At 33.5% G+C, this 23,550-nt stretch overlaps 3 protein-coding genes across 9 annotated transcripts in view; 1 reads left to right on the top strand and 2 right to left on the bottom strand.

The window, feature by feature from the left end:
• The window catches only part of LOC134246891 (dystrophin-like), a 156,460-nt gene that overhangs the window by 128,858 nt on the left and 4,052 nt on the right, over positions 1 to 23,550 (bottom strand). For 3 of the 7 annotated variants that reach the window (XM_062729235.1, XM_062729233.1, XM_062729234.1), the window contains exons 2-8: positions 10,585 to 10,646; positions 9,267 to 9,359; positions 7,674 to 7,754; positions 6,841 to 6,933; positions 6,132 to 6,304; positions 5,560 to 5,675; positions 4,509 to 4,684 (exon numbers count right to left, since the gene is read on the bottom strand). In XM_062729235.1, coding sequence (XP_062585219.1) covers positions 4,509 to 4,684; positions 5,560 to 5,675; positions 6,132 to 6,304; positions 6,841 to 6,933; positions 7,674 to 7,754; positions 9,267 to 9,359; positions 10,585 to 10,646 — 794 coding nt within the window. Of the gene's footprint in view, positions 1 to 1,678; positions 1,840 to 3,477; positions 3,584 to 4,508; positions 4,685 to 5,559; positions 5,676 to 6,131; positions 6,305 to 6,840; positions 6,934 to 7,673; positions 7,755 to 8,774; positions 8,790 to 8,958; positions 8,985 to 9,266; positions 9,360 to 10,584; positions 10,647 to 23,550 lie in introns of those variants that run through there. The other 4 variants (XM_062729236.1, XM_062729237.1, XM_062729239.1 and 1 more) reach the window with 4 other exon arrangements.
• Positions 1 to 23,550, bottom strand: part of LOC134246897 (uncharacterized) — a 211,539-nt gene that overhangs the window by 50,334 nt on the left and 137,655 nt on the right. The gene's annotated exons all lie outside the window — the stretch shown is intronic.
• Positions 18,970 to 22,127, top strand: LOC134246878 (227 kDa spindle- and centromere-associated protein-like). The gene has a single exon (XM_062729225.1). The coding sequence runs from the start codon at positions 18,970 to 18,972 to the stop codon at positions 22,114 to 22,116; it is 3,147 nt and encodes a 1,048-aa protein (XP_062585209.1). The 3' UTR covers positions 22,117 to 22,127.

Consider the following 23,550-nt stretch of genomic DNA (forward strand, 5'->3'; position numbering starts at 1 on the left):
GAACCCACAACATAAGGATCAACTCCTTACTTTGTGACTCTAACTACTGTACCACAAAGGCAACTTAGAGTTTTTTTTTAACTTCTACAAAAGTGAAATCAAAGTTATTTTTGATAACAGCCTTTTCCTATGCTGAACATGCTGAAAGATCACATTTTTCTGAGTCACAGAAATTACAGAATAGTAATCAAATGCTTAACCACTTATAGAAAAAATCCGAAGAATGGACATTTTTTTTTCTTTTCTGCCAAATATTTTATCATAAAAGAATTAAAGAGGGATCCCAAAGATGAGTAATTATATCTTTCTCTTTTGCTCTTTTGAACTTCTCTTCATTGCCACAAGGCTCTGTTTAAGTAGATTGTAATTATTAATTTGCAATGCAAAGTAAATATTTGTTAGGAACACCATTTGATCTTATGTTTACTGTCTAAAGTAAATTCACATTTAAGACGTTAGACCTGATTATAATTAACCTTGACATTTATACATGTACGTAGAGGGTATATAACTGCTATTTGGCAAAAGCTAGCTGATGTTTTTTTATTACATAGTATTGAAAAGCTATCAACTGTTCCTATAATTCTTTTCTTGTATAAATTATTAATACCAGCCGATATGTGTAATTGTTTATTGTTTAAAGACATGGCTCCAATGGTTGATTCTGAATTAAATATTAATAATTCACTTCATACTTAAAATGTATACACCTTGACATTCAATTCCATCTCGCTTTCTCTGAAATGTTTAATGCCTTTACTCATGATACTTGGTCCCCAACTCTCCTATACATTTGACACACATAATTGTATATATGTAAACATGCCAATTTTACATTTATAAATGGCTCAAAATATACATGCATATGACCTTCAAAGTGAGATCAAGTTTTTCAAAAAAAAAATCTCAGTTACCACACACATTAAAAACACCAAATACTGTTGAAGTCCTACGAATGAACATTCAGTGAAATGATTTCTTTAGAAAAGGAATTTTTATAAAACCTAAGCTCGCTTTACTACTTGAAACAGACCAATTCAACTGAATGTGTTTGTCACGCAAATGTTTTATTCAGATAAAAGCAGATAATATGAAACTTAAAGTCGCCTTCTAAAGATCAAAACCCTCTTGTAATTCCACAAAAAATGAGGTGTTTTACTGAGATTTAAAAGCTGTGGCTTTGTAATCAATGATAGAATCTCTTGAATGTTTTTCTTTTATTATTCAAGAAGAAAAAGGGAAAATCGCTAAGTTTTAAGTTTTATATTTCACTGTAACAGTTAATATAAACTGTTCATTTTGCAACAGAATGCATGAATTCATTTTATAACCTGTCTTTTTAATTAACTCTTTCAATCGTCATAATACAGGTTTATGAACTTATATCTTTAAAAAGAAAATTCGAGAATTCCCTAAACCTAAGCAAATATGCATAATTATATTCATGTCCAAGATATTCAATATTATATTCCCAATTTAATCATACCAAACATCCTATAATGCCACATTTTTACAGCAACTCAATAGCATTCCAACATTTTATAGAAAGCTATTCTATAGCCCTCTTAAAGACCGAAAATTAATAAAACTGAATCAATCATCGACTACATCTTGCATGCAAACTCGGACAGATGGCCATACTTGTACAAAAAAATCAAAAATCAAAAACTTGACTCACTGATAATTCTCATAGTTTTCTCCAATATCAAGAAAAAAATCTGCATAAAATTGATTCAACACATCCCAGAGCATAATAATATTTCTTCTTCTCCCCCTGTTATCATTAGCCTAATAGTCGGCAATGTTTTCTGTGTTAATTATTGCACAACTGTAACAGCTTCACAGAAACACTCCTCCTTCTCATCTCAGCGAAAAACAAAAACAAAAAGCTACAGCCTTTAATAACAAGGCACCCTACACATTGGGTTATGGATTTGGAGGAACAAAAGAAATTGTAATACAGAAATCAGTTAATTAAACCTCTCCGATTATTAAATTACACAAGTTCAAGTGATTTCAAGGCTTTATTGGTTATAATATCAAATGAGTCATGAATGGGAAGTCCCCATTTTAAAAGCCGGGCTCTCGTAACTACTAGCTGCTATCATGGATCTTTGGAAGCTTCTAAACTTTGGGTAAAAGGATTTTGTGGAAATTTTAGGTGACATTCAATTTTGGGGGTAACTGTTGCCAATGATAGCGAATGGCCTTTTAATCAGTTCCTATTGCTTTACTCATTTCATTCTGTATATATACAGCTGTTGACGATGATTGCATTTGAAGGTTGCAGGGCAATAACAAATGAAAAAGATTTTTTCAAAGAATTCTTTAAAAAGAAATGAAATACAGAACCTGGACATTCAACCAAATGTTGCCATGTTGCATTATTACAAATTTTTGTATCTTATTTTTTGTATAATATCAAGGAAGACTCGGGTCATGGGGGAAGGGGAAACCATATATTCAAAATCTTACACATAAATTTGTTTCACTATACCTTAATGAGATTAAGTGATTGGCATCCCATAACAGATTAAACAAATTAGCAAACATGGCAAGAAATAAAACCTCTTAATGCAGGCTTGAATTTTAAAATATGCACTCTCTAATTAAGTCTTTAATGACCAATAAATATTTGAAAGTCATTTCTTTGAAAATATTTTGCTTTCCTTTTGGACCTGCAGCAGTTGAATGTTAAAAGTTTAAAATTCAAATATGTGTGGAAATTTTTCAGGTTGCCATAATTTTTTATAGCATTGTGTGTGAATCTGATTCAACACCAAATGATACTCATAAGCATTTTCTTTGATCCCTACCACTGTATATTATATTACAAATAACTCTCTTTCAACATATTAGCAATGTGCCACAAACAGAATAAAAGTGTCTTCAATATATTTCAAACTGAAGAAACACTCTAAATAATGCTTAGTTTTTGAAGAATGTGCAACATAGTCCTTAACCAGTCTTTTTATATAGACACTGAACTAGGTCGGGGAACCCTGCATGCAAGATGAAAACTCGGATGTAGAACAAATGCAAATGAAGAAAACCCTACACAGTATTTCCATATTTATGAAACAAGCATGGGATCCTGTGTCCTATACAATTAGTACACTATTCAGTGAGTGTCAACAATAAGTCAATATTGTCCTGGACTAATTCTGTGACTGATAACAATCAAAATCAATAATACAACTTCTGGGCAACACTATGCACAGTACTTGACAAATTAGCTATTAACGCCAGTGCACTGTTTCAATTTGAAACTGTTGAATTAGAATACAATAGCATTTTGCATATTTTCATTCACAAAGAGCGAGGATATACATGGATGAAAAAGAACATGTGCACACATTCCATTATCACAACGCCCCGTTCATAAAGTTTGGTAGTCAACACTGTACTTTCACTTTCATGTGACACCTGATATTTTAATAAATACAAAACATTAAAATATTATCATTAATTACTTACAACATTTTGCTTATTTTCCTCACGACGTTTCTTTTTAAAACTATCCAAACATTGCCCACAACCGAAATGTCATGCCCTCCTTAGAACTTTATCAACAAAACAATTTCATCTCCTAACATAGAAGAGCGAATTGGAAGGGCAGCAACTCTGATGCATCCTTAGGGAAAATCTCAAAAGTTTATTAATGAAGAAGACTTTCAGTCAAAGGTGAATTGAACGTTAGTGGAAGTATTTCAGCAAATAAACAATAAGCTCAAACCAAATAAGCCAATTCATCAATATTTGAACATCCACTCCTTAGTTTTGATGTCAGATTCTATAAGAGTGTGTTTTTCAGGGAGGTAACTCTTCTAGGCCTCTTGATTGACAGAAGAAACAGTCAACAATTCCCTGTTTATAAATGTTAACTGGACCAGATCTTTATCTTCATATAAGGAAATTTATGGATCTTTAAACATAATAAGTCAGCTTAAAAGCAGGTGTTTACTCATTACCTTTACCAACAATAATACCCAATATACGGGACATTTAAACTCTAGAACATTATATCTCAATTATCTACTTTACTTTCTCAAAACAGACAACAGTGTTTTTAAATTGCTCAATCTTGTTCATTCACTACTGAAGAAACTAATGAAAAATAAATAAATGAATTTAACTGATAAAAACAATTATCATAACCTGCATGCTGAAACACATACAATTGTATGATTTGTGGAAATTGTCCAACTTTTGCATCATATCTAATCATAAATGAGCGGAAAACTTTGCCAACCTACTAGAACATGTACTTTACAATCCTTTTCAACAGAAATATAAAAGTTGACATTAGTGGAAACTGAAGATTATTAGAAACTCATCAATTTCATCAACTTTCACATCATCAAAGTTGAAAACTTTACAATAAAAATATGCCTTAAAATCTGACAATTACCGACACCAACATTTGCCTTTTGTGAATAGCCTTGCTGGTTAAGGTGAATTGCTTTTTCACTTTCTCCTATATAACTGATATCTTAATCCGTTCTTACCTCTTTGTTACTGTTGTGGTCAGTAAACTGGAAGTTGCCATTCTCTGTGGCTGAGGAGGGGGTGGAGGGAGGCAGGTCGTCCTCGGGGGTGGGGATGTCGGTGTGGGGGAGGACTTGGAAGAAACACATGAGGTACATCATTATGGACTTCTTATCGGGGGTCTTTACATTTACATCTGTGAAAGTAATTTTATATTAATGAACTGTATGTAGGAATAACCAATATAATTATATGCTGTAAGTGTCATACTGCACTTTATATATAAAATATGAAAAATGTTATTTTGGTCTTGTTCAATGATTTTGAATGTAAAATAAAACTATGTAATATATTATGTAATAGCATTATAATTCAGTACATGCAATTACCATTTATATACCATTATACAATTATTATATATTTAATTACCATTATATTTTAATATTTTTTAGAAATGAATGGAAATATGTTCTATAATATTTATAAAAGGAAAGAAATTTGAAGAAAAAAAATCTCCTCTTTGTGGAAGCTTTTTTCTTTTAGGAATTAAACTATTTTAAGTGACACCTGCTACATAATGCAGCAGCTTACATCTGGTGTGCACCAGTTTGTCTAGACTTTCCCTGCCTTGTGGCAAAGTCTTTATCTTATTACATGAATAATTGATGGTTTCATTAACTTCTTTATAAGTGCAATTTGTCTTGTGTATTGCAATTTTTTTCTGAACTTATTTAGCCTGGTTTGAAATCTATTTCTATTATCATAAAAGAAACTTTTTCAAAATGCATGTACAAAGTCGCAAATTTTGTTATGTTTGAAAAATTCTCTCAAATTCATTTCACTTTAAAATCTATGCATTTATTGTATCATTTAATATTTTTCAACCTGTTCTACTTCTATGCCCCACCCTTTCTCCCCTACAGCTGCTGTACCCCTTCTCCCCTACCCCTTCCAATTACCTGGGTATTAAATTTCAGACTATGGTCAAAAGGAAGGAAGAGGTTATTGAATAAAAACTATATCTTAAATTATGATAAAAATCATTAAAGCAAGATTTATTTTATTTCATACCCTCAGCTTCTAGCAGTCTGTCGATTTTGAGATGATCCTGTGCAATACGAAAGGCGTGTTCTAGGTTGGTCTCGTTGTCGTTCTTCAGTAGCTCATCATACACAAACAACTGGGGTCTGTAAACAGTAGAACAAAAAGTCAGTCTCAGTCAAACATTAAAGTAATAGCTGAGCTTCCTATATTGTACTAGATTCCAATTATAAGCATGGAATTAATTATCATGTAATTTCGTGATAAACATCATCCGCAAAATAAAATTACTCGCTTTTATTTTTATGGTGCTGAAACCAAATTGAATGTAAAATCTCAATCTTGATCTACCGTTAATTCACTAAATAAATTGTTATTCTCGCAATATGACGTTGAAGAGCCAATTCACAATAATAAGTACTTGCAAAATATAAGGAATCTACAGTATGTAACAGTGAGCTGGAAGTCCCAAACACTTTATCACTTTATAAAAACCCTCTTAAATATGATTTGTCGGTTCAACTCGGTCCCAGTGAGTTCAATATAATGAGCTTTGACTGTACTTAGTACAAAACAATGTGCTATATTTGTTTAGGGGTCACCTGAAGTGATGTAGGAGGGCGTTGAAGGCGAGCCCATCCCTCCAGCTGGTGGTGAAGTTGTGGATATCTACGTTCTGATATTCCTCCGTACACTGACGACACCACGTCAACAACGTACGCTCCAGGTTCGTCTGTCTCAAGTCGTCCATTACATCCTTCATTACATCTTTAACCTGAAAAAGTTAAACATGTCTAACATTTTTTTAAAAGCTAAACAATTGGTTCTGATGAAAACATGAACGTATACGAGCAAAAAGAATATAAATTTCACTTGAAAACCTTTAAAAATACTTTTCACACTGGCTGCCAGACATGCTCTACCAGTCTTGAGCTTTCTGGAAACCAATGAGCTTATGGCCACCAATCCAATTTCACTACCACTTGAATTTCACTTGAGTATCTTTTTTTTTTTTTACAAAACAGGAAAACTATTAAGAATTTCACATAAATTTCACACTAATCTCAAATTTACTTGTTTGATAATAGTGATATGAACCAATAGATAAAAGAAAAAGAGCACAGCAAAGCAGAGCATCCATTGCAAAAGAACACAATCATCCAAACATAAATTGTCACTTGTGCAACTTTCACTCACTCAAAATATCATCTACACTTAACTATATCCCCTCAAAGTTTGTAGGACAAAAGATGGATTTTAAAAAGAATCAGCTGTTTGCGCAGGTAAAATTTTCACCACTACACCACTAACCTGCCAATGGAGGATGATGCTCCAGACCAGACCTAGTGTTAGTTTCTGGTTACCGTCCACAATATCATTGCTGCTGATGTTGACCAGTTTAATCTAAAATGAGAATTAAGTTCAGTTACAATTTGTAAAAAAAAAAAGGTTTCATTATATACACAAAACAAGCCTTACCATGCATTTCGATTCACAATAATTTAAATACAACATACATTAATAATTAACAGTCAACTTTACTGGGATACATGTAAGATCAGTAAAGCTTAAATTTAATTATTTTTACATATGAAGTAATTAAAGGCTGGGTCCCAGACAGCAGCCAGATATAAAAAGCAGCCAATCAAAAAATGTCTTGGAAATTCAACTTTCTAAATAATGCAGTTTTGGGAATTTGGGAAGCAATTATTATACATTACAGACTTGAATGTTCATTAAATTTTTTTAATTCTCAATCATTTTTTTTTAATAAAGCAACTAGTGTCACAAGAAAGTGGTGCAATGTGTCTACAAACTGTTTATATGTCTAATCAATAAAAAAATTAGAAGCAAACTTGATCTTTTCCCCAGATCTTGATATCAAAAACCTCAGATGTCCCGCTCCACACAAAATGACACAAGTAACAATAAAACGATTTTCACAGCTGCTTATTTTACTATATTGAGTCCTCCATTAACGGAACTGCTTCCCGTTTTTATTCTAATATTGGCCATATTAAGCCATATTAAGCCATTACAACTGCACTAATGATGACTTTGCCTGATAATCCCAAGAAACTCCCCGAAATTCCGGCAACATCAATTCTAATTAAAGGGATATTAATGGAGAATGCGTGACTCACGTTGTAATTTCGAGCGAGCACGTCCAAGACTCGATTCACATTGTTGATCTGGTGAACTCGCATGCGACCTTTCTCTTTTCCCTGTCAAAAAAAAAGACAATAGTGAAAGTTATTATCAGGGTCTCTGATTTCTGCATTTTGCAAAATTTAAATATTTCTGCAATCTGTTCGACTGATATATTTTTCAAACATTCAAGAGCTAAATTTTAAATTTAAAATTGAATTTTAAAGTTTTGGGAAATAAATATTAGATTTTAATTACTGAATTTTACTGGACATGTCACATGTGCAGCAGTAAAACTCATTTAATAGCCATTTTAGGTTGAAAAATATTGCTTCATATCACAGGAGTTGGCGTACCTATCAATTTTACCAAAATTTTTAGTAAATTAAAAAAATATGTAATACCTTTGATAATAACACACGTTATTATTATAGATAGTAAAATTTTTTAATTTACTAAAAATTTCAATAAAATTGAAAGGTACGCGAACTCCTGTGCTTCATATTAATAAGGCATACATGTATATGTATGTTGTTGACCTTTACTATATTTTGATTAAGAAACTGATTGTAAAAAAACACCAAATTTATAAATATACTGCCTCATGGCACCAGCTATTCAAGTCTTAATTAATTTGACATCTGTTGTTCAATAATCATTGATTTTATTTCATGAATCTAGTGCAGTGCATGCAGCAATAACCCTCTGCTTTGTTCATTAACAAAAGCTTCTGTCCTGACTGTACCATTAATTGTTCTTTTCATGTGATTTATTAAGACACATATGCTGTGAAAATTATTTTAATGATAAATATATCTAATTCTCTATGTAATTATTTGTATGCACTTTAATTTGCGATTCAAACATTATGCTCTATTTTTCTCCTAAATAAATATTACTTTTCTCAAAGATTGCTGAGGACCTCTAGCAATGACCTTAAGCTAGATTATATTGTTCTTGACATTTGACAAATACATGTTTAGTGACCTTGAAGAGACCTACCAAAGATTTACCACTAAGAACTTTCTGCAGAGACCTTTACATAGACTATAGTGTCCTTGACATTTGACAAATACAGTGACCTTGGAAAGACCTACCATAGATTTACCACTAAGAACTTTCTGCAGAGACCTTTACATAGACTATAGTGTCCTTGATATTTGACAAATACAGTGACCTTGAAGAGACCTACCATGGGTTTACCACTGAACACCTACAATGGTGACCTTTACCTAAGATTATAGTGTCCTTGACATATACAGTGACCTTGGAGAGACCTACCATAGATTTACCACTAAGAACCTCCAGCAGTGACCTTTACTTAGACTACAGTGTCCTTGACATTGGATATATACAGTGACCTTGGAGAGACCTACCATAGATCTACCACTGAGGACTTCCAGCAGTGACCTTAACCTAAATTATAGTGTCCTTGATATTTGACATATAGTTACCTTGGAGAGAACCACTGACCTTGGAGAGACTTACCATAAATTCACCACTTTGAACCTCCAGCAGTGACCTTAACCTATTCTATAGTGTCTTTGACATTTGAATTATACATGTCCAGTGACTTTGGAGACACCTACCATAGATTTACCACTAAGAACCTCCAGCAGTGACAGTAGAATGGTGCCATCTTTGAGGTCTATAAACAAATCTGTAACCAGGGAATGACCAGCCTGAAAAAATAAATAAAATTTACATTGGTTCTTGGTGATGCATTTCTGCAACAACTGCAACATATTAATTCATGTACACTTACTAACAACCAAAGAAAGCACTTTATAGTATAAACAAATTTTCCTGGCACTTGCATCATTTCATTAATTTTAATTGATATAAAGTTCACGACATACAAGTCACATTTTGTTCAGCATACTTCAAATTAAAAACATATTGCTTCTATTGATAGTTTATTAATCCTTGCAGCACTGTTTGTTCAATTTCTAAATCCTCTGAACTGCTTTCCTTATCAAAAATAATCTGTAAATTCATTTAGCATTTTCAAAAACATGGTTTTGAATAATGAAATCATTAATACACCACCTGAAAACTACCATGTGATTTATATATCTTTTAAATCTTTCTAATCACATTGAATTTAAATCCTGTGTGTGTTTCTTTTAAACTGTAGCCTTTATATCTGTATATCAATGTATTGATGCACATTAAAAGTGCGAGTACCAAATATTGCAACAAAATGACAATATGTCTCCCTCAGTGAAAAGTTTTTTATAATGTTAATATAGATTCAACCGATTCTGAAGTTCTTATACTTGTACAGTGAACCTTCAGATATCCGGATGCTTCAGTCTCCGGACGATTTTTCATTGGAACAAAATTATTTAAACTTATTTTGTCCGTCTTGTTTAACTGGTAATTCAGGTATCCAGACACTTCACATATCCGGACAAATTAACAAGGAACCAAAGCATCCGGATAAACAAGGCTCCACTGTACATGTACAAATAAAATTCTAGCTAGAGTTGAACAGAGTCAAATTTACAACTATATGTACACATGCATGCATACATAAAGCTATAAAAGAAATGTTGTGAAATTTAAAATTATAAATGTACAAATTGAAATCATATTTTTTCTGAAACAGTTGAATAGATCAATCACTTTCAGACTTAGACACAATTACACGCGTCAAGCAGAAGTACTACATATCTACTAGGCGTGGAATCTATTGAAATGACATTGAAATAAAATTATCTACGTATACTACTTATATGGGGGAAAAGTCCGTAAAATGTACTTGTTGGCACCAAACATTGAAATGACAAACAATGCATAACCTTTGTGTAAGACATTTTTGATATCATAAATAATTCATTTAAGAATTTTCAAAGCATTTAATTAAACAGGCACTTTATTGTTAAAAGGTCTATAATAGCTTACTTTCGACAGCTGTGAATTTATCCACTTGGTAAAGGATCTTTTTTGTATGTCTTCTCTTTCATCTACAAAATTCAAAGTTTTAAAATTAGAATCTATAGCAAAAAATACAAATCAAACAGTCAGAATTAAAGAGTCATCATTGACTATAGCTTATAATGAGCTCCTTTATAATTTTGTTTTAAGAATGAATTTATTCATGCAAGTACAAATACATCTTTTTATGGTATTGAATTTATTTTTTCTACAGGTAATGCTTGAATTTGTCATTGAATGTCAACTTGTCAATACCAATAAACAAACAAAAATCTCTTTAGATGCTTGAATTGCAATATGGTACTCAACAGATAAAATTGGAGATAACAGACAATATTTAAGGTTTAAAATTCTATAAAACAATACAAATTTTGAAGCAGAGCACCGCAGACCTCTAAAACAACATCAGAGGTGGGATCAGGTGCCATGGAGGAGTTAGCATCCCCTGTCGACCGAACACACCTGCTGTGTGCTCCTTGTCATAACCAGAAAACAAAAGGAAAATTTTTTAACCAATAAATCTGTTTACAATCTTAAATAAAAATTCTAAAAAAAAATTGGGAGAAGACAAAAATAGGCACAGTCTGTTGTTCATTAATGCAACCCCTTCTAAGTATTTTATGTACCGGTACTAATAATTATAAGAAATAAAATATGGCCTAAACTGAGGGAGAAGCACCCTCCTAGAATTTTTAAAGATATTTCAAGAATGCATGAATTTAAGTAAAATATGAAAACACTTTAAATTTTCTTTATTTATCTCTGAAAATCATCAACATATGATTTTCATTAACATATTTTTAAAATGCAACATTTGGTAATTCTTTATTTTCTTCCTCTCATCTTACTGAAAGTTTAACCTGATATCAATAGAAATGTAAATATATCTAGATATCATGTTCACATTCGGTGAATATAAACTGATGGATATCTGTAACTAAATAGGTATATGCAATGCATGTGAAATATTTGCAATCCCTTATGTACAAAAATGCCACTTTTATCCAAAAATAGTCATGCAACCATGTATTTACAAACTTCAGCTATTTTTTTAACTTATATTTTAGAGTATTTGTATACAAAATATCAAAAACACACTCCCAAGAACATATTTATGTTTCTTTGGTCAGGATGATTAAATATATGGGTCAAGTATCCGTTTTAAGTAGAGGTGTCATCTTTGACACACAAACACACCACATTGCTGGGATACCTTGCAAAGGTTTAACTGTCATAGTTCTGGTACAAGCAGGTATTTGGGTTTGTCACAAAATGCATAACTTAAAACAGCTGTTTTACTTACAAACATAATTTTTTTCTTTTGAAATATTGATTTGCTGAATGTATTTTTGTCTTACTATATCAAATTTAAATTAATTCCTATAATCATGAAAAACATTGTTTTCTGAAAGAATTAACTGCGGCCTCAGACAATCAACCCAGTACCGGTAATTGTACAAATCAGCTGCTATGGTACTGTTCTATTAAATGGCCGGGTGGTACCGTATTTTGTACCGTAAAAATGTTATTTGAACTTAATAATTTGCTATATGCATTTATGTGCAAAACAGAGGAAATCTTAAATGTGAAATATACTCTCCATGAAGGCAAAAATTAAGTTGAAAAGAATCCGCATGGTCAAAGCTCTACATTTGGTCAAAAGAAACTTTTCAATATAAATTCTTTTTTTTCAGAGCTAGTGCATGATACAACATCAGAGAAAAGAATCAAATCACCTTCTGTACTTTAAGCCTTAAATCATGAATGGAAAGGGGAAAAAACAAATTCACGACTTATACCTAACCTGATGAAAGAGGATACTTTAATAATAGTGTGGTCAAAAGACATCTTTTGAAAAGTTAAATTTTATCACTTAACTGTCAAATTCAGATTCTCAGCATGCTCATTAAGATTTCTACAGCGCCTCAATCTGGCGTGAATCAACTAGACTTTACAGATCAGCTGAAAGCTATAATTTATCTCAATCACCGAAAATATAAGAACTTCCCGCTCAAAACCCATTAATAAACTCTAAACTAAAATTGACACCATAAATTCATATTCCGAATTACAACCAGGGAATTACAACCAGGTGACAATTGGCAACAATTGCGTTTTAAACCGATGATAATCGCTCAGTTTTATTTTCCTATCTGCTTCTGAAAGATCTTCAAGCCTTCGATCATGTTAATTTCATGGCGAATTGCCTCCAAAATTGGCAGACGTGTTTTCATTCATAATTTGTCTTCTGTCTGCATATAGAAATGTTATCATGGAATTTGAACATTAAGAAATGAAACCCAAATAAGCCGTGGGCAATGTCAATAAATAACCACAGACCTTTGATATAACAGATTCCTGTTTAAATGTATCACTGTTTGTCATGTAAATGTGACGATAATGTACACTGTAAAGATCACTCAAATATCAAGAAATTCATTAGTATTGGCTTATTAAAATAATCTTTGTTTATTTTGTTAGAAAACAAAAAGCAAATAAAGTTTCAGACACTATCAAAATTCTTGACAAAAATAGTTTTTCTGTAAAATTGCATGTTTTAAACCAGAAGTCTCAGTCGAGACTGTAGCTCTACTGGTTTGTACTTATAACAAAGGATGAGAATAGAAGCCACTGCCATCAGACCAAAACTGTAGAAGGAATAGCGTATTAAAGGAATATCAGACATTTCTATTTTTAGTAACAACAACACTGTTAATCGAAATCAAAAACCGATGCACAATTTTATGTATCTTAGTGTAGTCTACTTGTGTGCCAAGTAATATTGAAATCAGACCAAAATTGTAGGAGGAGTAGTGTTTTAAAGGAATTTCACAAAAAAATCTATTTATAGTAACCATGGCAACACTGTTCATCGAAATCAAAAACCGATGCACTATTCTATGTATCTTAGTGTAGTCTACTTGTGTGCCAAATTATACTGAAATCAGACCAAAACTGTAAAAGAAGTAGCGTTTTAAAGGAATTTCACAGAAAATTCTATTTTTAGTAACCATGGCAACACCGTTCATCGAAATCAAAAACCGATGCACTATTCTATGTATCTTAGTGTAGTCTACTTGTGTGCCAAGTTATATTGAAATCAGACCAAAACTGTAGAAGGAGTAGCGTTTTAAAGGAATTTCACAGAAAATTCTATTTTTTAAGTAACCATGGCAACATCGTTCATCGAAATCAAAAACCGATGCACTATTCTATGTATCTTAGTGAGGTCTAATTGTGTGCTAAGTTATATTAAAATCAGACGAAAACTGTAAGAGGAGTAGCATTTTGAAAAATTGTTTACAGACAGACGGACAGACAGACAGATGGACGGACGACAGACACCTTACTATCGCATAAGCTCTTCTGGTCTCTGACCAGTAGAGCTAAAAATTATTCTATTTGGAAAAAAGGTTTGTATTCACAAACTGCTGCTTTCTTATCTCTTCATAAAGAAGAGTTCTGCCAGTTTTATTTCATTTTCAGAAGCCTTCACTTTCAATTTCCATTCAGATATGAACTAAAATCTTTCACAAAGTTTTTTTTTTTATTTTTTCATACTTTTGATTACAAATTGTAATTAATTGGGGGGCATATCTAAGAATCAAAGGTCCAAAATTATCTTTGTAAAAAAAATCTCCCTTTTTAGAACATTGGAATTTTGGAATTGCCTTTATCAGTAGAAACGGTAGCTAGTGTGAGTTTTTGTCAAAGTGAAATGTTTTACATGGCCTATTTTATCCCACCAACAATGGAATGGTTTGACAAACGAGTCATTTTAATCAGATCAACTTCCAAATATTAAGCTTGTAGCCATCAGAAACCAAAGGGGGTCAGGATAGATTAAACAACAGTGGACCCTAATTTGGGGGGAAATTGCATGTTAGGTGTTAATCCAGTGGCATTAATGTCAAATAAGTAAAAATTAATTCAAGATTTTTTTCCAAACATGCGTAAACCCTACGAATAAAGTTGCAATATCATGCACTTCAACCACACTTCAAGTGCATGTATTGAGAAGTTAATAACTTGTTTATCTGTAAAGCTAAACATGGTGAAAGCAACACTGCAATTTTTGTAAACTAGCTGTTTTTCTATTTGAACTTGGATTCGAGGTCACATATTTTGGGTGGATCTCTCTCCTAGATTTTACATTTAAACCACTTCTAGCTAGGTCAACAAAAATATTGGTCAGGCATACTTGTATATATACTTATATGACCAAATACAATTTGATGGGAAATTTTGATTAAAATTTGAGAAACCCTCTAATTTTTTGATTAATTTTTAACACTTGATGAAATTGAAATAAATGTTGCTATTAAATAAAAGTGTAAGAATGTATGTTCACATGTTAAAGTATTTTATCTACTTCTTGCCTGGGGTTGGGATGGGGGTGTGGTGTTGAAGTGGATGTGGAGTAGTAAAAAAAAAATATTTAAAATACTTAATTACTCTCATGTTAGAAACCAATGACATGGTTTCTGGTACAGATCTACTAACCCTTCTCAGCCCTGAACTTATATTCTAAAGGATTAAATGAATGACAAATCACTACATACAATATTAATTGCAAACTTTCAAAATAACAACTCTATCAAATAGCCTGCGATCGATTGGCTGTAATCAACAATACATCCTATTTGTTTCACTACCATGTTTGGCCACAAAGAAAAGAGAAAGCCCCCGAATAGGAAACTAATCCCCAATCTGGTGTCAATTTCAGGTTCAAATGCAATCAATAACTTCCCCCTCTGTTTGTGTACAGATTGAGGGGGTCCACAAGATACATAGTGTAATAGATAGAGATATCAGTATAAAAGGACCCTACTGTAAAGTTTTGGTCTAAGACCAATCGAATAACATTTGGGCAAAGTGATTGAAGGTTTGTGAGTTTCCCCATATTCCCTGGAAAATATTTTCTTAAATGACGTCTAAATAAGTAAAATTTTTCATTTGACCCCCCCCCCTTTCCGAGTTGCACTTCTGTTATAATCCCCCTCCCCATCTCCCTAATTGAAATCTGCAACTACTGAAATTCAAATTTATAGATTAAGTTCAGATTTTATAAATATTGGACAAGACTGAACTATCATGTCGCATAAACACAAACTCCTAGCTGTTATATTTTTACTCCTCTAACCATCTCGGCAACTTGGATGACATATGCAAAATATATTTCCGTCGATAAAACTCCTTTTGAAAGAGACCTATATTTTCCCCTTTCACTCCCACTTTCTAAAACCTTGAAGATCACCCCCAAGTAATTACGTTCAAGTATACGATAATCCTATCAGACTCGGTTTTGTAAATCTTGCCGAATTCATTTACCAGCAGGACTATATAAACACTTTCAAATTTTCTCCTCCTTTGAATAAAATCTATTGAGGTCGAGATAATATATGCTGCCTACGAGTATGTGCTTTGCATTTAAAACTAGATGCGAGATACTCAAGAGACTAGGAATTTACAACTTCGGATCTCCTAAAGCTTTAACTTTCTTTGAGAAACTATATACAAATATCAGTATCTATAAATTTGGATGTGACCGATTTTAAACATTAATTTCTTTCTGATGGTTATACTTTCAATATTGTGATTTACAAGTGTACACTGCAGATAGACCATTATCTAAATGCACTTTATGCTGCACTTTATTTATCTAAATGTACTTTATTGAAGCAATATTATACTGAACAGAAATCCAAGCAGGTCTCCATCTTAAAAGCATTGTACCAGTATTTTTTAATTCATTCACATCTCCCAAAATATTAAGAAAAAATTTCTGAGGATCTTAACTCATTTCCTTTAAACTTGAATCACTTGCACATGCATTATCTAAAGTTACTTTCAGGGCTGGGCAAAAATATTGATATTTTGGTATATTACAATACAATGACAAAAAATATCGTATCGCAATACGTTTTTATAATATCGATATATTGGCAAAATGCTTAGACTAAGGAATTTAGTCATTAGATATAAAAATATATGTAAGAAAGGTTTGCTATTCAGCCAAACAGTAAGACAGCTAGAAGCTGTTAAATTTTTCTATATGGTTACTTTTCATAGTTTTGTACGTTCTACACGTAAATTAAAGTTATTATAATAAGAAAATGCCATTGTAATTTTTTTCAATTTTCGTTGAAAATATTGCAATACATATCGCAATACAGTTAATAAAAATATCACAATATATCGCAATACGAAATCTCTGGCCAATACCCAGCCTTTACAATTATGAAATTTTACTTCGGTAATATGAAATATGTGCAAAAAAACTTGAATGAATAATTTATTACATGTGTCCTTTCCATGATCTTTTACAGCACTGTCAAACACCCAAAAAAATATAGACCATGCATACCCATCAGTTGGTCCATTTCGTACCTGGCATTCATGCATAGGCTACCAATACAGGGATTAAATACGAATTATATAACGCATTACATAACAATATTGGCACTGAGCATTAACACCTAACTTGGAGTCGGGATCAGTGTCGTGCAGACAAACGTTTGAAGTTGTGTTTATTTACCCCAGGTATATCAAGCTTCCCTCTTCATATTTACTTGGCTTTATTATCATTTGGCTGACTGTATTAGTCAGTATTCTTCAGAAGTGAGAGGAAATTAGACCACAACTATATACACTGGTCAAACATGGATAATTGAAAGTTGGAGAGCCAAAGCAAACAAGGCGAAATGATTATCAATCCATAAAAGGGTTTGGCATACTTGTTTTTCAGTAGCAACTAGAAAAACATGTACACTACTTATATAGCTGACAGAATACCATTAATATACATTCATATGAATCTTAAAATCACAGAATTGTCCAAACTCGAAAATCTTATTTCATGGGACTGGGTGGATTGAAAGTTTAAAACTTCTTTTAGTACCATTTTTTTACTCAAATATATATACTACCTAACCCTTATTTAACTATACTGCAATAAAGGGGGGGGGGGGGGGGCAACTGAACTTTCAACTGTTCAATGAACATTTCTTGTTGAGTCTAGAAAAAATAAGGGGCAAGGCCCTTTCCTGATTCTAGGGGCCTGTACAGCTAAAAATATCAGGAACATTTTATTGCAAGAATTTCAACATTTTGTATCTTTCATTTGGCAATAACAACCCTAACATGGATAAAAGAAATCTTAGTGCCTTTTCAGTACCTTTTCACTTGAACTTCAAGTGAAATAGCACTAAGATTTTTTTTTAAGTTGAAGCAATCGAATTCGGATGTTACAGGTGTAAATTGCTTGTGTCCCTGAAGCTTGGGTGAATGGAATGGGTTTCAAATGTTGTCATTTTTTATCCGATTCTATTCTTTACAGCAGTGTAATCAATATTTCCTTTCACAAGTTTAGAACCAATTTGTCACGATGCAGCTGCACGAGATTCTTTGTCAAATCAAGAAGTCTGGTAATTCTGACCAAGCAATGGACATTAATGAATTTAATGTACAGAAGAATTTAATTAAATGGAATGGAAGTTTTTCTTGTTCATTCAGATTCAGTCAAAATTTGCAATTCCATAAAATGACATATTCTTTTCTAATGGCAGCATAATTTCATAAAAGTTTTGTAGTTTATTTATTTTAAAAATGTACATTATTTTATTCAATCAAGTTTGTGCAATAAAGTTATAAACTTGCATTTTTTTCTGCTGCATCCTTGCTGATACAGGGTTAAGTTATTGTCATAGTAGCTCAGACAGTAGAGTGCTCACTCCATGATCAGAAGGGTGTGGATTTAAGCCCTGTTCCCAACAGAATGTAAAAATAGGTAGCAACTGTTCCTTTGGCAAGCATCCGGCACTTTGAAGTGAAAGCTAGTTTTCTTTTGTTTTTTATATTTCTTTGGGGGTGGGGGGGGATGAGATTTTAATTATTTTTTTTAAATGCAAATTTATCAACATGTGTAGTCTTCATGGTACATGTATGTAAACCAGACTTGTATTTTTACCCCAGGTCACCCGTTGGACAATAAATCCATTAAAGTTCCTTACTTCAAGACATCATAACCAAGACTTAAACTATTAGGACAGAATTAGCAAGGATTAACTTAGAACCGTGCAGTGGGGTGCTTAACGCTCTTTCCTTTTGTCAGCAAGTTTCTACACATTTACCTCCAAAAAAGTTATTGAGTAAGCTACTGCAAATCTCAAAGATTAATATGTCTGGCATGGAATATTCAGGGTATACAAGTCAAAAACTTATAAAAAGTTTACCCCAAAGAAGTGTGAAATATTCATAAAAACTTTGTGAAAATGTAGACAACAGAGGAAATTTCTTGAGGCGCTAAGGTGAAGCGTTAATTCCAATGCTATAAAATTTTTCTCAGAGGCAATGATAGAACCAGTGGTAATTTCCTCAGGAGTGTTTTCCGATGATGATTTTGGAATAAGTGCTGGATTTACCAATAAAATACATTTTCCGCAGCCAGCTGACATTTTCCATTCTGCTGGAAATACCTTACTGAGACCAAGGTCTTTAACACAAATGAATGGACCTGGCATATTCACTCAAGAGTCTACTACATATAACGGTATGTACTCTCCAATTACCATAGATAGATCTCTCAGAAATCTCAAGGGCAACCTTGAAGACAGTAAAAATAGATGTACTGTGCTCAAACACAAGCTCAAAGAAGCTCAGAGCACCCTCGATCTACAGAGTGACAGACTCAACAGAATAGAGCATGCATCTCTCGAGAATTCGCTACTGGTAGAAGATTTCAAGCAAAGGGAGCATGAGTACAAGAGAAAAATTGATTCCTTGCAGATATCTGAACAGGAAAAGGAGAAACTCAAAACGGAAAACATAAAAATCCGACAAAAAATGCAAGAACGTGTCAGCAAACTTGATGTTGCATTACGCACTGCTCAAGTTCAGCATCAGGTTGCTGAAAATGATAATCAAAAACGTATTGTGCTGCTGGAACAATCTTCCCAAGCTTTGAACATCATTGAAGCTGAAAACACAGGTTTAAAACAGGATCTGAAAGACATCCAAAAAGATCTGGCCATTGCAAGAGAGTCTGTCAACCTTGCTAAAACTAAATCTGAGCAAACTGAGGATGAAAACAGGGATTTAAGATGTACAAACTCCAAAATCAAAGAAGAGAATGACGATATGTCCAGGAAAATTTCAGAATTATCCGGTCAGTTACTAGAGCTTCGAAAAGTTACTCAGTCCATGAAAAAAGAAAATGAAAAGCTTGCCAATGCTTGGAAATCAGAGGCAGAGGGGAAACATAGACTTACCAAGCAGGTAGAAAAATTGGAAGAGAAGAAAACTGCCTTGAAATCTCAAGCTCTTGCAGCTTCTTCAGAGAAGGATAGATTGTTCCATGACAAAATGGATCTAAACAATAAATACCAGCAACTTCTCATTGACAAAGAGGCTCTGACACAGATAAAAATTGCCCAAACTGATCAACTCAATGAGCAGCAAGCAGACATAGCTAAATTAAAGTCAGTTTTGGAGAGAAGTGATGAAGAAAGAAGGAAGAAACAAGCAGAAGTTGCCGAACTCAAAGGAGTCAATGATAATCTTGGTGCAGAACTGTCCTCAGTGAAAAAATTCAACGAAAAGTCATTAGAACAAATTTCATCCCTTGAAAAACACAAAACTGATCTTGAAAAACAATGTGAGATATCAAATAAAGAATGTGACCGCCTCAAAGTAGACATTGAAAAACTCAGCCGGCAGCTCCTAAGCGTTGGGTATTACTCTAGAATGGTTGCAGAAACAAAGAGTAATGCCATAAAGAAAGACAACCAAGAAATGGAGGAACTGATTTTGAAATTAAAGAATGACATTCGCAGTTATAAAGATGAAAATGATTTGTTGGTCGGTAAAATAGATGAACTGGCTGTGAAGCTCAACAAAGCTGATGACGATTTGAAACATGCTGCTCTGACAAGTCAAGAGGATCTAGAAACCTTGAAGACAACATGTGAGCGCTTGACCTCCTCCTTAGGTCAGAAGGATTCTGAGATTCAAGTTCTTTCAGACAAGTGTTTGGAACTGGAAGATCTGACTGCAAAACTTCAATCTGAAAATAATGATCTGAAAGAAGATAACAGGGCCTTAGTGGAACACTATGAAGATGTGAAAAGATTAAAAGATGAGCACAAAAGATTCATTCAAGCAAATGCCGAAAATGAACAAGTCATTAAATTACTTGAAACCCAAAATGATGTGCTAAGACAAAGCTCCGAATCTCAACTATCCAAGCTACATGATGTAGAACTGTTAGTGATCCGAGCTGAGCAGCTTCACCATGACAATGAACATTTGATGGAGAGAGTGGCAGAATTGGAGAAGATTCGAGATAATCTGGTGACCCAAAAGGAAGAACTGCTTGCCAATACTGAGCTCATTTATAAGAATCCTCAAATAGAAGAGCTGAAAGAAAAAGTGGATGAGCTGCAAAAACTAAATAAACAACTCAGGGATGTGAATGATTCAGTCACTGAGAAGTGTGAAACCTTGGAACATGTTAATCTGGAACTCAAAGAAGCAGTTGGGGGTGACGGAACAGTTGTACCAAAAACTGAACTTTTCCGTGTTCAAGAAGAAAGATGTAGACTTGAGGATGACATTATCCAAGTACAACACAAATGTGAAGCTTTGCGGGAAGAACATGAGCAATACTTGAAAGAGTACGGACCTGAAGGGGAAGAGACCTTAAGATGGCAGCAGAAAGTGAAAACTCTTGAAAGGGAGAAAGAAGGACTTGAAAAACAAGTAGCCCTCATCAATGGCCAACTCTTGTTGGTTGAAGGCAGCAAAAAGAGACTGGATGAAGTTGTTGAAGATCTGCAGCATGAAATAGTACATTTGAGAAAAGAGTTAGAGGAAGCCGAGAAACAAGAGGCTAACAGAATATTCCAAGGCAGAGTTAGTGGAGACATGTCTGAACTAGAGTCAGAACTGGAAATTCTCCGGGGCGAACTCAGCCAAAGTAAGAAGGACAAATCCAAGACTGAACAGATGATTCGGTCTCTGAAGGAAGAACTGGAAGAGGAGAGGACTAAAAAGCCGGCACAGTTCAAAGAATCCCTGGATGATGTTGGTTCCGAACTTACCTCCATGAGAGGAGAGCTCCACAAGCTGGTTGGAGAAATCGAAAGGAAGGAGCAGACGATAGTCACCCTTGAAAACCAGCTTCGTCAATCCAAAGAGAAGATCGAAGACAAAGATAAAGTAGTGAGAGAACTGAAAGCAGTGATGGATAGAAGTTCTCTGGCAATGCATAGCTTTGAAGAGAAATATACCAAACCAAAGACTGAGGAAACAAGAATTTCTGATCCAGTGTCAAGATCCAAAAGTTTGACAGAGCGGGGAGCAGGGGAAAGACTGCAGTCCCTCATATCAAGATACAAAGACTATGGTGAATCAGGGACTCAAACGGAACGGAGAATCAAACCTCTATCTCTCTCTGGCAGCAACACCAAAAAAGGTCTCGTAACACGTGATAAAAAATGAAACATTTTTAAGCATATATATAAACACATGAGTGACAGAGTTTCTAATTTCCATTAAGGATTATGTGATATTATATAGTGAAATGTGTGCAAGTGTGTGTGTTTATTGGAAAACTGTGTGTTGGAGCTTGAATTAAATTCAATGTTCATTATGTAATTTTTCTTAATTTAAGGATTCCTCTCTTAATTATAAATCTGACAGCCAGATTCCTCACTACTTAAATGTCTCACTCCTCCCCCAACGAACAGCAAGTTCCAGCTTCCCTAGGCATGGTAGGGTTTTCACCTGTCAATATCAGGTCATGCCAAATGCAAATGGAGAAAGTATATATGCATGCTCCAGATCTAGATTTGAACCTAGGTCCTCTGAACTACAACATGTAGCCAGTTCACAGGTGCTCATCCAAGCTATCTTGGCACAGGCTGGTCTTGAACCTGCTTGACCCCCACATTCCTCCCTCCTTTAAGAAAATGAGCAAACCTGCCTCTGGGTCATATAATAATAAGTAATGTTTGTGCATTGTACTTTTAAGTCTTCATCTTAATCATAAACACTTCAAAGGAGTACAGTGGAGGAAACAAGTTATTAAGATAAAACTTATTACAATAAGACCCCCACCTACACAAGTTCAGTAGAATTTATGACAGGGTTCAATTTAATTCAATATATCCTAATACAATACTGATAAAGACCTGGATCTGTCTGATATTGACCCTCTTTAATGATAAAGTCATTTAAGCATACAGTCAACATTACATAAGAACACAAAGCCAAGAAGTTAGTCTATTTATCAGGGGATTAATCTTTGAACAAATTATAATCCCCCAGCATTCCCCACCCCCTCTCCTAGCTTTCATAGCAATATGAGGAAATATTGGTTAGAAGAATTTTGTGGACAGTGGTCAATGTGTCATATTGTTATTATCTAGGGGTACTTATTTATTATCAGTGTTTATATGTGTACTGTCATCAGTTAGACTGTAGGTCTTTGCAGATATATTAGTGAGCCTTATTTATAGATAAGGATTTTTTTTGTCACGAAATTTCAGTGCATATATACATGTACCGTACGTGTACATATATTTATAGTTCGTATCAAACAGGACCAATTTTGTCCTATATTGCTTTGAAGTAGCAACAAAAAATTATTGTACTAACAAGTTTCATCTTAATAACTAGTTTCCTCCACTACCCTTTTATCATATACTTTAATTATAATGTACTGTAAGAGGTGCTCTGGCTGGCATGTTTTTTTCATAAAGATCTTAAACTTCATTTGATTTTTTTTCATTTTTTTTCTCCAAAAAGCAAAATAGTAAAACTTCCTCCAATCGCCAACCTTTATAGATTGGTATTGCCTGCATGTCTTCAACATATGTACAAAAACTGTATATTTTTATTATTATTGCGCATATCAGATAGGCATTGCATGTC

Source organism: Saccostrea cucullata, unplaced genomic scaffold, assembly GCF_032062105.1.
Source record: "Saccostrea cucullata isolate Sc308-1 unplaced genomic scaffold, CSIRO_AGI_Scuc_v1 ctg111, whole genome shotgun sequence".
Lineage (NCBI taxonomy): Eukaryota > Metazoa > Mollusca > Bivalvia > Ostreida > Ostreidae > Saccostrea > Saccostrea cuccullata.

Bases quoted from the DNA above. Each gene is read 5' to 3' on its own strand.
- LOC134246878 (XM_062729225.1), top strand. From the start codon at position 18,970: ATGATAGAACCAGTGGTAATTTCCTCAGGAGTGTTTTCCGATGATGAT.